The 16,411-nt window shown below is 45.1% G+C and overlaps 1 protein-coding gene across 1 annotated transcript in view; it reads right to left on the minus strand.

Annotated features, from left to right (window-relative positions):
• Positions 1-16,411, minus strand: part of LOC134351097 (calsenilin-like) — a 75,879-nt gene that overhangs the window by 12,232 nt on the left and 47,236 nt on the right. The window contains exons 3-4 of the mRNA XM_063057167.1: positions 5,362-5,431; positions 3,028-3,098 (exon numbers count right to left, since the gene is read on the minus strand). Of these exons, the coding sequence (XP_062913237.1) occupies positions 3,028-3,098; positions 5,362-5,431 (141 nt within the window). The remainder of the gene's footprint in view (positions 1-3,027; positions 3,099-5,361; positions 5,432-16,411) is intronic.

Raw genomic sequence — 16,411 nt, forward strand, 5'->3', positions numbered from 1 at the left:
CTTTGTTGCTGTACAGCTAGAATTTTCTTTTATATAATGCTAATTTAATTTTGAAATCTGTGTTAATACAATTGTGAAGTACCCTGTAATTAATTGTGTGTCAATGAATGTGCGTAACAAATTTTCTAAATAATAAATATAACACAACCTTTACTTTGAAACATTTTGGAGTTTCAACATATTTACATTATCAGGGTTCAAAATTACAACACTGTTACCAATCGTAACACTAAACACAGAATGGAAGTCAGTAACTCATTGGTAATAAACCGCTGGCCCACTAAACGCTGGTGCCATCTAATTTTAAAAGTTTATAAAATGTGAAAGATTTTCTTTGTTGTAGTGTATTTCATTATAGCCTTCAATTAGTAAATAAAATTAAAAGTATGTAATTTTCCAATTTTCATTCTGAATATTCAAAGTATGCATATTACCAAAAAACAATTAAAGTGCTGCACAGTTTTCAGGCCGTGTAAAAGTTTCCTGCTCAGAGCAATGGTTAGTCTGTGCAGCTGTAAAAAAATTAGAGGGAGCATTGCTCCTGTCTTGCCTCCCTCAGTATCCTGGCATGGATCCCATCCGATCCTGAGGATTTATCCATTATAATGTTCTTCAAAAGATCCAGCACCTCCTTCTTAATATCAACATCCCCTAGAACATCAACACCTCAAAGAGATGCAGTTGCGTAAGATGTTGGTGAGGCTACATTGAGAATATTGTGTTCAGTTTTGGTTATCCTGTCACAGGAAAGATGCTATTAAGCTGAAAAGAGTAACACACACAAATGCTGGAGGAACTCAGCAGACCAGGCAGCATCTATGGAAAAGAGTGCAGTTGACGTTTCGGGCCGAGACCCTTTGGCAGGATCTTGGTCCGAAATGTCGACTGTACTTTTTTCCATAGATGCTGCCTGGCCTGCTGATTTCCTCCAGCATTTTGTGTGTGTTGCTTGCATTTCCAGCATCTGCGCATTTTCTCTTGTTTGTAAGCTGAAGAGAGTGCAGAGGAGATTTATGAGGATGTTGCTGGGACTTGAGGGTGTCAATATAAATTATAGAGAGAGGCTAAGCAAATTGGAACTTTATTTACTGGCATGTAGGAAAATGACAGGTGATCTCTGTGTATGTAATATTTCAGTGCTATTTGAGTAATCTTGTAAATATATTGCTTGATTAATCATTCTTGTTTGCTTCAATAATTAATTACATGATATATGTAAAAATACATGAATTGCATTTGTCGTTACACTACAAGATGATACGTTTGCGCACCTTGCTTAAGGTAAACACAAAGTTAGACCTGCATTCCCAGACTTCCGCGTCTTCCTTTGAATTAGTTTAATGTTTTGAAGTTACAAAACATAAACATCTTATGGAGGTGCATAAAATTATAAGATGCATAGACAAGGCGAATGTGCACGGTCTTTTACCCAGTGTTGGGGGAAATGAAGGTAAAGATTTAATAAGAACCTGGGGGGGGGGTAACATACACCGTGGGGCAGCACGGTAGTGTAGTGGTTAGCACAACAACGCTTTACAGGACAGGAGATCTGGGTTCAATTCCCACCGCTGCCTGTGAAGAGTTTGTATGTTCTCCCTATGACCGTGTGGGTTTCCTCCAGGTGCCCCGGTTTCCTCTCACAGTCCAAAGATGCACCGGTTAATTGGTCATTGTAAATTGTCCTGTGATTAGGCTAGGATTAAATTGGAGAATTGCTAGGTGGTGCACTTCGGAGGGCAGGAGGGGTCTATTCAGCGCTGTATCTTTAAATAAAATTAATGGGGCTATCTTAGGTAGGAATCTCGGCCGGCATGGACCAATTCAATGCTGGTCATGTGGAGTTTGCACGTTCTCCTTGGGATATGCAGGTTTCCCTCAGGTATTACAGCTTCTCCCACATCCCAAAGACGAGCAGGTTTAGGTTACTGGCCGCTGGAAATTGCCCCTGGTGTTTTGGTGAAGGATAGATTCTGGGGATGGGAAGCTAATGGAAAAATGGGGGGAATAAAATGGGATGAATGCCAGATTAGTGTAAATTACTGGTTGTTGGGAGGTTATACACACGGTGGACACTTTATTAGATACCTCCTGCACCTAATAAAGTGGCCATTGGGTGTGTGTTCATGGTCTGCTGCTGCCGTAGCCCAACCACTTCAATGTCTGACTTGTAGTGCATTCAGAGATGCTCTTCTGCACACCACTGTTGTAACACAACACAACACAACATGACACACAAAATGTTGGTGGAACTCAGCAGGTCAGGGAGCATCTGTGGAATTGAATAGTTAGTCGATGTTTCTTCAAAATGAAGGAAGGGGGAAGATGCCAAAAGCTGTTGTAACATAGAAACAACATGTGGTGATTTGAGTTACAGTCGCCTTCCTGTCAGCTTGAACCAGTCTGGCCGTTCTCCTCTGACCTCTCTCATTATTAACTTACAAAACTGCCACTCACCGGATGTTTTATTTTCTTTTTTACACCATTCTCTGTAAACTCTCCAGATTGTTGTGTGTGAAAATCCCAGGAGATCAGCAGTTTCTAAGTCACTCCACCCACCCCTTCTGACACCAACAATCATTCCAGCGTCAAATTCACTTAGGCCACATTTCTTCCCCATTCTGATATTTGGTCTGTACAACAACTGAACCTCTTGACCATGTCTGCATGCTTTTATGCGTTGAGTTGCTGCCACATGATTAGTTGATTAGATATTTACATTAACAAGTAGGTGTACCTAATAAAGTGGCCACTGAGTATGTCTCACGATGATTCAACATGTAATATTGCCTGTATTCCCCCTGCAGGTCCTGTCTGATATAAACGATCCAATCTCATCGAGAGGGCAGGAACTATTAACCCTCTGATGACTGTCGGGTGCTTCCTACGCACACAAAACCCTATATCCAACGTCCACAAGATTTGGTTGCAAACATCTCCAGTGGTGCAGTGAACTTCTTTACAAACGTGTTTTAACTTGACTTGTTCCCAACCCTCCATTGCATCAGTCGTTCCCACACCGTTCTTCACCTCAAATCGAATCGCTCCGCTCTTGTCTGTGTCGAACGCATTAAACAGAAAATGCGCATATGTTGTAACATCTGGAAGAAGAATGGGAAACATTTCAATGAAGTTTCTGCTCCAGGGACATTAAATTAACTCGGCACTTGTGGGATTTGTGAGTGATGCATGGAAACTGTACTGGGCAGTTCTATAATTCAAAGTTTGGAAGAGAGCGGGTGGTAAGGAATGAGAGGACCCGGCGGAAGGAGAAAGGGTGAGCGGTGGGGGTGCTGAGAGGGATCAGGATTTTGGAAATCGTTGGCAAGTATCTCAGGTTGGAGAGGGTGTGAACGATGTTTTCAGTATCACCCATGACTCAGAATTCATGGGAACAGTCCATGCTTTTGGCTGGTATTCATAGATTGATATACATTTCCTGATTAGAGCACAGACACCAAAATTCAGATTCACTTATTTATCACACGTACATCAAAGGATGCAGTGGACGGTATCGTTTGCATACACAAGCCGCACAACCTAAGGACGCGCTGGGTACGGGTCGCAATCGTTGCCCGCTCATTCAGGCACCAACAAAACAGCAACAGCAGAACTACATTAACAAAACAACAAGAAAACGAGCTTCCCCCTCCCCCCACCACCCCCCTACCCACCCACTCACACACACAAGAAAGCTCCCTAACCCCAGGACAGGCCGTCTCCAGCCCAGGGGACGTGTGTTGTAAACTCAGCCAACACTGTTTTATCTGGTATTTATGCAAATGAAATTCTCACGAATCAGCAAAAAACTTCTAAGAATTTCAAGGGATTCATGTCCTGACGAAGGGTCTCGGCCTGAAACGTGGACTGCGCCTCTTCCTACAGATGCTGCCTGGCCTGCTGCGTTCACCAGCAACTTTGATGTGTGTTGCTTGAATTTCCAGCATCTGCAGAATTCCTGTTGTTTGCAGAAAGATATTCCTAGTTTACACCTACACAAAAAGGCAGTGCAGACGTACGGTATGTAAGATCCTCTTTGACGAGTTGCCACTCTAAACATTAAAGATTAAGTTTATTTTGTCACATGTACATCGAAACTTACAGGGAGATGCGTCGTTTGTGTGCGGATGTGCTGGGGGCAGCCCGCAAATGCCATCATGCTTCCAGCACCAAAATAGCATAACTCACCAACTCACTAACTCATGTGTCATAACTCACTAACTCATGTGTCATAACTCACTAACTCATGTGTCTTTGGAATATGGGAGAAAACCCGAGAACTGGGGATAAACCCATGGGGAGAACATAAAATCTCCTTACAGAGGAACATTCTGTAATGATCAATAAACAAACTGTTTGCAATCAAATGACCCTGCCTGGTGTCTCAGGGCTGGGGTGTGTCTTCACTCATGCCACCCCAAGCCCCTGGCACTCCTCCTCTGCCACCTGTGCCACACCCCTCCCATGGCACTCCACCCTTGCCATTCCCAACGTCCTTTGCTCCCACCAGATATACAAACTTGCTCTCTGTTCTGCATTGACAAATACAGCACTGTGCAATAGTCTTAGACAACCTAGCTATATGTGTGTACCTAAGAGTTTTGTATATGAATATAAAATCAGGAACATAGACAGGTTTGGAGGAGGATTTGGGTATTAGAAAAAACTGAAACTATCATTGCTGCTGTTATATCTGTGGAAGTATTAACCCCAGCATATCATTACAGCCTTCGTCTTTGCCAGTTAGGGCAGAACGATGATGTAGGGGTTAGCATGATGCTATTAAAGTACAGAGATCCGTGTTCCATTCCCGCCAGTCTGTAAGAAGTTTGTACGTTCTCCCTGTGAACGTGTGAGTTGCACCCAGGTGCTCCAGTTTCCAAAGGTATGCCGGTTAAGATTTATAAGTTGTGGGCAGGAGCTTGGTGGCTCCTGCGGGCTGCCCCCCGGCACATCCCCGCACTGTGTTGGTTATCGGCGCAAAGAACACATTTCACCGTTTCAGTGTTTTGATGCACGTGTGACAAATAGAGCTAATCTGAAGCAACACACACACAGAATGCCGGAGGAACTCAGCAGGTCAGGCAGCATCTACGGAAAAGAGTGAAGAGTCAACGTTTCAGGCTGAGACCCTTCATTAGAAAGCTAATGTTAAAATCTTTAATCTTTGCGAGTGGCCTCAGTGGGGTCTGTGTGTCTCCGTCCCTCATGAATAACTTTGATTAATCAATTCCATTCACCATCCATCCACTGCTGGCATTATCACAGTGACCAAACACCCTGCCAAACATCTGAGAAGCATTGTTAGTTTAAGAAATCACAATCCTTCTTATTATATATTAAGGAATTAGTAAAGTCACTTACCTCCCTGTGGGAAGAACTGGCAATAAATTGCTTTAAAAGTTTGTTCATCAACCATGCCACTGGGGCACTCCTGCAAACAGAAAAGCCAATGGTCACAGCTTATCGTTCAACGCTAACGTAGGACTGCAATGGTGTCACAGCAGGTTTCTTATCCTTCCTGTGCCTTGTGGCAGACCAGCCGGCACCCATTCTGTTCTCTAGCATTTGCCTGGTTTTTACGAGGCTGAGCTGCCCGCTCGACTCTCAACCCAGCACGGATGGAAAGCGAGCAAGAAGCTGGTCGGATTGGAACCCGGACCCACTCGCCCCGAATTCCGCTGTGGATGCCACCGCACCACTGCCCAGCTGGCACAGCAGAGGTCGGCGTTCAAAACCGGCACCGCCTGTAAGGACTGTGTACGTTCTCCCTGTGACCGCGTGGGTTTCCTCCGGGTGCTCTGGTTTCCTCCCACAGTCCAAAGACGTACCGGTGGGTAGGTTAATTGGTCATTGTGAATTGTCCTGTGATTAGGCCAGGGTTGAACTGGAGGATTGCTGGGCGATGTGTGGCTGGTTGGGCTGGAAGGGCTGGTTCTGCCTGTATCCCTAAATTAATAATTAAGGTAAAAGTGAGGGTGTGGTGATTGTAGAATGCAAATGATACAATCCTGTCTGAGGTTCTAACTCAGGGAAGAACAACGTAAAGAGAATGCGGCTGACAGCATAATCACAAGAGATTCTGCAGATGCTGGAAATTTTGATGAACACACACAGAATTCTGGAGGAACTCAGGATAACAGGCAGCATCTGCGGAGGGGAATAAACAGTCAACGTTTCGGGCTGGACCCCTTCATCACGACTGGAAAGGAAAGAGGAAGCAGCCAGAATGAGAAGGTGGTGGGGGAAGGAGAGTAGTACAAGGTGGCAGGTGATGGGTGGGACCAGGAGAGGGGGAAGGTGGGTGGGTGAGGTAAGAGGCTGGGAGGTGATGGGTGGGACCAGGAGAGGGGGAAGGTGGGTGGGTGAGGTAAGAGGCTGGGAGGTGATGGGTGGGTGAGGTAAGAGGCTGGGAGGTGATGGGTGGGACCAGGAGAGGGGGAAGGTGGGTGGGTGAGGTAAGAGGCTGGGAGGTGGTAGGTGAGGCCAGGAGAGGGGGAAGGTGGGTGGGTGAGGTAAGAGGCCGGGAGGTGATGGGTGGGACCAGGAGAGGGGGAAGGTGGGTGGGTGAGGTAAGAGGCTGGGCGGTGATGGGTGGGACCAGGAGAGGGGGAAGGTGGGTGGGTGAGGTAAGAGGCTGGGAGGTGATGGGTGGGACCAGGAGAGGGGGAAGGTGGGTGGGTGAGGTAAGAGGCCGGGAGGTGATGGGTGGGACCAGGAGAGGGGGAAGGTGGGTGGGTGAGGTAAGAGGCCAGGAGGTGATGGGTGGGACCAGGAGAGGGGGAAGTTGGGTGGGTGAGGTAAGAGGCCGGGAGGTGATGGGTGGGACCAGGAGAGGGGGAAGGTGGGTGGGTGAGGTAAGAGGCCGGGAGGTGATGGGTGGGACCAGGAGAGGGGGAAGGTGGGTGGGTGAGGTAAGAGGCCAGGAGGTGATGGGTGGGACCAGGAGAGTTAAAGGGCTGAATGAGGCGGATTCTGATAGGAAAGGAGAGTGGACCAGGGAGGGAAAGGAATACGAAGACCTCTCACAACCCCAGCGTGATTCAAACCCAATTAAATGTCTCACCCAAAAGAAACAAGCAGTCAAACTGTGCACGGCAAGATCCCACAAAGACAACTATGATCCTGGCCAGCTTAGAGTCACAAAATAACACAACATGCAAGCAGGTCCTTTGGCCCAACTTGTTCTGTGCTGACCAAGATGCCGAACGAAGCTAGTTCCTCTTGCCCACATTTGGCCTGTTACTTCCTGTATATTCACTCATCCGATGTCTTCTAAATGTTCAAAGTTCAAAGTAAATTTATTATCAAAGTACATATATGTCACCATATACAACTCTGAGATTCGTTTTCCTGTGGGCGTAAACAGTAAATCTATAGATAATGATCAGTGGAAGACCACACCTACCAGGGTGTTTATAGAAGACATCAAACTGTACAAATACAGAAAGAAATATACAGTAATAATGAATAAATATTAAGCTCAACGGCAGATGCCATCTCTCTGGCCCTACATTGCTCCTTAGAACACCTGGAGAATAAAGACGCATACATAAGGCTCCTTTTCATTGACTACAGCTCTGCCTTTAATACCATCATTCCAAATAAACTGATTCCTAAGCTCCGGAACCCGGGCCTTAGCACTCAGATCTGCAGCTGGTTCTTCAACTTCCTCACATACAGGACCCAGGCTGTAAAAATAGGGGACAAGCTCTCCTCTACAATCACTCTGAGCACTGGTGCCCCACAAGGCTGTGTACTCAGCCCCCTGCTGTACTCACTGTACACCCATGATTGTGTAGCCAAGTTTCCATCAAACTCAATATATAAGTTTGCTAATGACACAACAATTGTAGGCCGTATCTCGGGTAATGATGAGTTTGAGTACAGAGAGGAAATTAAGAGCCTGGTGGCATGATGCGAAGACAATAACCTATCCCTCAACGTCAGCAAGACAAAGGAATTGGTTGTTGACTTCAGAAGGAGTAGCGGACCGCACGACCCAATTTATATTGGTGGTGCACAAGTGGAACAGGTCAAAAGCTTTAAGTTCCTCGGAGTCAATATCACAAATGACCTGACTTGGTCCAACCAAGCAGAGTCCACTGCCAAGAAGGCCCACCAGCACCTTTACTTCCTGAGAAAGCTAAAGAAATTTGGCCTGTCCCCTAAAACCCTCACTAATTTTTATAGATGCACCGTGGAAAGCATTCTTCTAGGGTGCATCACAGCCCGGTATGGAAGTTGTCCTGTCCAAGACCGGAAGAAGCTGCAGAAGATTGTGAACACAGCGCAGCACATCACACAAACCAATCTTCTGTCCTTGGACTCACTTTACACCGCACGCTGTCGGAGCAGTGCTGCCAAGATAATCAAGGACACGACCCACCCAGCCAACACACTTTTCGTCTCTCTTTCCTCCGGAAGAAGGCTCAGGAGCTTGAAGACTTGTACGGCCCGATTTGGGAACAGCTTCTTTCCAACTGTGATAAGACTGCTGAACGGATCCTGACCCGGATCTGGGCCGTACTTCCCAAATATCCGGACCTGCCTCTCGGTTTTTTTTGCACTACCTTACTTTCCATTTTTCTATTTTCTATTTATGATTTCTAATTTAAATTTTTAATATTTACTATCGATTTGTAATCCAGGGAGCGGGAAGTGCAGAATCAAATATCGCTATGATGATTGTACGTTCTAGTATGAATTGTTTGGTGACAATAAAGTATAAAGTATGAATAAGCAAGAAGTATCGAGAACATGAAATGAAGAACCTTGAAAGTGGGTCTATTGGTGGTGGGAACAGTTCAATGATGGGGTAAGTGAAATTCAAGAACCTGATAGCTGAGGGGCGGTAATTGTTCCTGAACCTGGCGGTGTGGGTCCTGAGGCTCCTGTACCTTCTTCCTGATGGCAGTAGTGAGTGTCCCTGAAGATGGATGCTGCTTTCCTATAATAGCTTTTTCTGTAGATGTGGTCAATGGCTTTACCAAGGGACTGGGCCAAAATCACTACTTTTTGTAGGATTTTCCATTCAAGGTCATTGGTTTTTCCATACCAGGCTATGATGCAGTCAATCAATATATTCTCCAGTACACAGTTTGTCAAAGTTTGAGATGTCATGCTGTATCTCTGCAAACGATGTATGCGAAGAGCAAGAGAATAAGACGTGAGAGAATAGGACCAATCAAGTGTGACAGTGGAAAAGTGTGTATGGAACCGGAGGAGATAGCAGAGATACTTAATGAATACTTTGCTTCAGTATTCACTACAGAAAAGGACCTTGGTGATTGTAGGGATGACTTACAGCGGACTGAAAAGCTTGTGCATACAGACATTAAGAAAGAGGATGTGCTGGAGCTTTTGGAAAGCATCAAGTTGGATAAGTCTCTGGGATTGGATGAGATGTACCCCAGGCTACTGTGGGAGGTGAGGAAAGAGATTGCTGAGCCTCTGGCAATGATCCTTGCATCATCACTGGGGATGGGAGAGGTTCCGGAGGATTGGAGGGTTGCCAATGTTGTTCCCGTATTCAAGAAAGGGAGTAGAAATAGCTCAGGAAATTATAGACCAGCGAGTCTTACTTCAGTGGTTGGTAAGTTGATGGAAAAGATCCTGAGAGGCAAGATTTATGAACATTTGGAGAGGCGTAATATGATTAGGAATAGATAGCATGACTTTGTCAAAGGCAGGTTGTGCCTTATGATCCTGATTGAATTTTTTGAGGATGTGACTAAACACATTGATGAAGGTAGAGAAGTAGATGTAGTGTATATGGATTTCAGCAAAGCTTTTGATAAGGTACTCCATGTAAGGCTTATTGAGAAAGTAAGGAGGCATGGGATCCAAGGGGACATTGCTTTGTGGATCCAGAATTCGCTTGCCCACAGAAGGCAAAGAGTGGGTGTAGACAGGTCATATTCTGCATGGAGGCCGGTAACCAGTGGTCTGCCTCAGCGATCTGTTCTGGGACCTCTACTCTTTGTGATTTTTATAAATAACCTGGACGAGGAAGTGAAGGAACACACATAAAAAGTTGCTGGTGAACGCAGCAGGCCAGGCAGCATCTATTGGAAGAGGTACAGTCGACGAAGGGTCTCGGCCCGAAACGTCGACTGTACCTCTTCCAATAGATGCTGCCTGGCCTGCTGCGTTCATCAGCAACTTCTATGTGTGTTGCTTGAAATTCCAGCATCTGCAGATTTCCTCGTGTTTGAGTAAGTGGAGGGAGGGGTTAGTAAGTTTGTTGATGAGTATTGTGCTCATTTCTGGTCGCCTCACTACAGGAAGGATGTGGAAACCATAGAAAGGGTGCAAAGGAGACTTACAAGGATGTTGCCTGGATTGGGGAGCATGTCTTATGCGAAAAGGTTGAGTGAATTCGGCCTTTTCTCCTTGGAGCAGCGGAGGATCAGAGGTGACCTGATAGAGGTGTACAAGATAATGAGAGGCATTGACCGTGTGGATAGTCAGAGGCTTTTTCCCAGGGCTGAAATGGCTAACACGAGAGGGCACAGTTTTAAGGTGCTTGGAAGTAGGTACACAGGAGATGTCAGGGGTAAGTTTTTTTACCAAGAGAGTGGTGAGTGTGTGGAATGGGCTGCCGGTGACGGTGGTGGAGGCGGATATGATAGGAACTTTTAAGAGACTCCTGGATAGGTACATGGAGGTTAGAAAAATAGAGGGCTATGGGTAACCCTGGGTAATTTCTAGAGAAAGTACATGTTCGGCACAACATTGTGGGTCGAAGGGCCTGTATTGTGCTGTAGGTTTTCTATGTTTCTATGTTTTCTATGTAAACTCCTAAGGAAGTAGAGGTGCTGCCATGCTTTCTTTGTAATTGCACTTCCGTGCTGGGAGGAGGGCAGGTCCTCGGAAGTGATAAATGCGGCGACTGTCCCGGAATTATCCACTTCCTTCGGCAACTCATTCTCTGTATACACCAGCCTCTGCATGAAGAAGTTGCCCCTTTTAAATCTTTCACCTTTCACCTGAAACCCATGCTTTTGTTCCCCCTTCCTGTGTGTGTTCACCTTTGCTACGCCCCCATGATTTTATAAACTTAAAGAGATTTGCTTTAGCTGTCAAAAGCGCTTCGAAATGTCAAAACATCGAGGGGCTGAGGGGCCTGATTCTACTTCTGTGTCTGATGGTGTGTTGTGCTTGTCTCGTGGTAACGTTCAGGCAGGTGGGAGAGGTGCAGAGCACCAAAAGGACGAGACGTACAGTGAAATGCATAGTCTTGCATCAACGACCAACACGGTCCGTGGATTGTATCTCCATAGTACCAGCGCCAACATAGCGTGCCCGTAATTAACTAACCCTAAACTGTATGTCTTTGGACTGTGGGAGGAAACTGGAGAGCAGGAGGTAATCCATGTGGCCACAGGGAGAAGGTACAAACTGCTTACAGAATCGAACCCCGGTCAGTGATAACTGTAAAGCATTTGCACTAACCGCTATACTACAGGACAGAACAGACCTCACTCCTTTGTAACATTACTCCTCTGCATCCTGCATTCAAAGGAATAAAGTCCCAGCCTGCCCACCTCTCCCTACAACTCAGGCCCTCACTCCCTGGTCAATCTTCTCTGCCCTTTTCCAGCTCAATGAGCCCATCTGTATTTTTGTGACACAGATTGTGGGATAAGTATTCTGTTGCTTTGTGAATAACGTCCAAGTGTTATTCCAGACACACCTGCCTACAGGAAAGATCGCAATAAGATTAAAATAATACAGGGGAAATTTACAAGGATGTTGCAGGGACTTGGTTATGCAACCACTGACGCCAGGCACAGAATCTCTGAAGAGTATTGATAATGGCTGGGGTCACCCATCTTTTAAAGACACTGCCCAGAAGAAGGCAATGTCAAACCACTTCTGTAGAAATATTTGCCAAGAGCAATCATGGCCACGGAAAGACCACGATCGCCTGCATCACACAACAGGGCACATAACGAGCGAATGATACAAAATTATGAGGGGTACAGATAGGGTAAATGCAAGCAGACTTTTTCCACTGAGTTTGGATGAGTCTAGAACTGGAGATCACAGGTTAAGGGTGAAAGGTGAAATACTTAAGGGGAACCTGAGGGGGAACTTCTTCACTCAGAGAGGGTGGTGCGAATGTGGAACGAGCTGCCAGTGGAACTGGGAGATGCGGTTTGGATTTCAGTGTTTAGGAGAAGCCTGGATAAGTACATGGATTGGGGGGGGGGCGTGGGGGGAGGAGGGTGCAGGTTGATGGGAGAAGGCAGAATAAAATTTCAGCCCAGACTAGAGCTGAACAGACTGTTTATACGCTGTTGTGCTCGATGAGTCTGTCACGAGCCCGGAATCCCAGAGTGCTCTCCCATCTGCGTTACCTGAGTTATCTAAATCAGATGTGGGGGATATTTATAGAAGGAGAAATGATACCTGCATCATCTGGATGGGTTATTGAAACCACAGTTAACAGACGTGCCAGAAACGTCATTCAAAGATCCCTTCTCAAAGCCAGCTTAATGAATTATATCTTTAGCTACTTTACCATTGCCCATAAAGTCTTTACAGATGTGTTTATTTGTTTTAAATAATGCAGAAACATCAACATTGCATGCAGGTGAATTTTAGAGTGGTTTTAAGAGCAGAATTCTTCTTTTAATGCTGCCTTGCTTGGCAATGCAGAGTTGGGGAATGGAAGAGGTGAACCGTTCCCCATAATTCAACTCCAATCTGTTCCCTCACTTTACCCCTTTTTAAACACTCAGAGGCCACTTTATGAGCTGACTCCTGTACCTAATAAAGTGGTCACTAAGTGTACGTTTCAGTCTTCTGCTGCTGTAGCCCATCCACTTCAAGGCTCAACGTGTTGTGCATTAAGAGATGCTCTTCTGCACATCACTGTTGTAATGTGTGGTTATTAGAGTTACTCGGGTGGTGGGGTAGAGATGCGTCTCTACCAAAGGAGGTGTAAGATGCTCCTTCCCTCCGCTAGCCTGCAGGTCACCCTTGGGCAAGGTGTAGCACTTGCTTAACCCCCGATCAGGGTCACACAAAGCCATGGGAGCAGGTGGTGGATGGATGTATGAGCAGCTGGTGCAGATCACAAGTCCTGGTTATGAGACCACTGACGCCAGGCAGACAATCTCTGAAGAGTATTGATAATGGCTGGGGTCACCCATCCTGTAAAGACACTGCCCAGAAGAAGGCAATGGCAAACCACCTCTATAGAAAAATTTGCCAAGAGCAATGATAGTTACAAGAGCACGATCGCCTGTGTCATACGACACGCACATAATGATGATGATGTTTCTTTGAGTTACTGTCACCTTTCTGTCAGCTTGAACGAGTCTGGCCATTCTCCTCCAACCTCTCTCATTAATAAGTCGTTTTCACCCACAGAACTGCTGCTCACTGGATATTTATTCTGTTCTTCGCAACATTCTCTGTAAAGTGTAGACACTGTTGAGTGTGAAGATTCCAGGAAATCAGCAGTTTCTGAGTTACTCAAACCACCCCATCTGGCACCAACGATCGTTCTACAGTCAATGTCACTTAGGTCACATTTCTTCCCCATTCTGATGTTCGGTTTGAACAACTGAACCTCTTGACCATGTCTGCGTGCTTTTATGCATTCAGTTGCTGTCAAATGATTGGCTGATTAGATAGCAACCATAACAGAATCAATGAAAGACCACCCAACTTGGGCGTTCAACCAGACTGCAGAAGACAAAAAACTGTGCAAATACAAAAAGAAAGAAATAATAATAATAAATAAATAAGCAATAAATATTGAGAAGATGTGCGGAAGAGTCCATTGGTTATGGGAACAGTTCAATGATGGGGCAAGTGAAGTTGAGTAGTTATCCCCTTTGGTTCAAGAGCCTGATGTTTGAGGGGTAGCAACTGTTCCTGAACCTGGTGATGTGTGTCCTGAGGTACCTGTACCTTCTACCTGATGGCAGCAGTGAGAAGAGAGCATGTCCTGGGTGGTGGAGGTCCCTGATGATGGATGCTGCTTTGCTGCAACAGCGTTTCTTGTAGATGTGCACAGCGTCAGAATAAAAAGACACCCATTTAAAACAGAGATGGGGATATTCCTTTACCTAGATGGTGATGGATTTGTGGAATTCATTGCCATAGATGGCTGTCGAGGCCAAGTCATTGAGTACATTTAAAGTAGAGGTTGAGGGTAAGGATGTCAGCGGTTACAGCATATTCGGTGATAACAAACCCGACTCAGGCTCTGATTCTGGAAACGTTAAAGTAACGAGCTGGGTAGGTAACACAGACTGGACGCTTGTGCAGTGTGCCGTATCCACAGCAGATCCTTCCAACTCTCACTTCTTGGCAGCAGCTACTTACAGCCAGGACTGGGGAAATGGAGAAGGGTTTTAACATATCCTAATCGTGACCTTTTCCTGGCAATTTTTTAAAATAGAAAACCAGGGAACTGAATACAATGAGGAACAGACACAGAGGAGAAGTCGAAACCAGGGGCAGTTCAGCTATGAACTTATCGAATGGTGGCGCCGTCTTGATGGGCCAAGTGTTCTGCTTATTATCTTACACTGGTGTGTTTTGAGAAATGCATCTGGCGCAGCTCTTAATGATGCGTTCAAGATTTAAACTTTAAGATTCAAGAATATTTAATGTTACTTCCAGTAATGGAGGACAAAATAATTGTTACTTTGGATCTGATGCACCACAAAAAAGAAACACAATAAGATTAAAAACACAATAAATATAAATACTTAAAGTAGCTTATATCTTCATCATCATGTGCTGTGTTGTATGACATAGACGATCATATAGTCTTCTGATCATGATTGTCCTTGGCAAATTTTCCTACAGAAGTGGTTTGCCATTGCCTACTTCTGGCCAGTGTCTTTACAAGACGGGTGACCCAGCCATTATCAATATTCTTCAGAGATTGTCTGCCTGGTGTCAGTGGTCACATAACCAGGACTTGTGATATGCACCAGCTGCTCGTACGACCATCCACCTCCTGCTCCCATGGCTTCATCCTGATTGGGGAGGCTAAGCAGGTGCTACACCTTGCCCAAGGGTGACCTGCAGGCTAGTGGAGGGAAGGAGCACCTTACACCTCCTTTGGTAGAGACGTATCTCCAGCCTGCCACCCTATAGTGTATACACATACTGTCATCATCATCATCAGGCGCCATGCCCAATTTGAGCTTTGGCTGCCATGGCCCACACACTCAAGTTTTGGGTCAAGTGGATCAATTCATTGGTATTCATTTCCAGTTCTCTGGCTGCTGTCTCCATCATCATTTGTGTTTGACTTCCTCTTGCTTTCTTCCCTTCAATCTTTTCCATAATTACCGTGCATTCTAACTCCCCTTTCCTAATCACATGTCCAATGAAGTTACGTTGCCTTTTCATGATCTCATACATTATTTCTCTTTTTGTGTTTGCTCTGTTCATGACATCCTCGTTAGATATTCGTTTCGTCCATGATATTCTTTGCATCCTCCTCAAAACCACATCTCTGCTGCTTCAATTCGTTTCCTCATGTTACTAGATATAGTCCAACATTCTGAGCCATATAACATAACTGGATAAACGCAACATTTCAGTACTCTGAGGCAGGTTGTCATGCCTAGTTTAGTATTGGTCATTATACTCTTCATTCTCATAAAGGTGTCTTTTGCCATCCTTATTCTTCTTTTGATGTCCAAGTCGCACCTGCCATCTGATGTCACCCAGCTCCTAAGTAGCAAAAGTTCTGTACTTGTTTTATGTCTTCCCCATTTATTCTCAGCCTGCAGATAGGATTCTCCTTCTTTTTGGATATGATGATATATTCTGTCTTTTTGCAATTGATAGACCCATTTTTACACTTTCTTCAACAATGATCAATTAAGGTTTGTAGTTCTTCCTCCGTACTTGCAATTAACACAGTGTCATCTGCATATCTGAAATTATTGATGTTTTCACCGCCAACTTTGATTCTCAAGATGTCTCTTATTTTTTGTAATATTGTTTCACTGTACACATTAAATAAATCACGGGAGAAAACACGCCCTTGTCTAATGCCTCTCTTGATTTTTGTAAACTGACTCAATTCTCCATCTATTCTTACAGCGACTGTTTGTTCCCGGTACAGATTTCCGATTAGGCAGAGGTCTTTTGAATCTAGATCGAGTTTTCTGTAATATTTCAAATAACTTATTGTGCTTCACTTTATCAAATGCTTTTGTGTAGTTGATAAAACAAACAAATCTTTTTGCACTTGAATAGCTCGTTCTGATAGTATCCTTAACATCAATATTACATTTCTTGTACCTTTGTCTTTCACAAAGCCATATTGTTCTTTACCTAAGCAACACACATCAAAGTTGCTGGTGAACGCAGCAGGCCAGGCAGCGTCTCTAGGAAGAGGTACAGTTGACGTTTCGGGCTGAGACCC

Source organism: Mobula hypostoma, chromosome 8 (assembly GCF_963921235.1).
Source record: "Mobula hypostoma chromosome 8, sMobHyp1.1, whole genome shotgun sequence".
NCBI lineage: Eukaryota > Metazoa > Chordata > Chondrichthyes > Myliobatiformes > Myliobatidae > Mobula > Mobula hypostoma.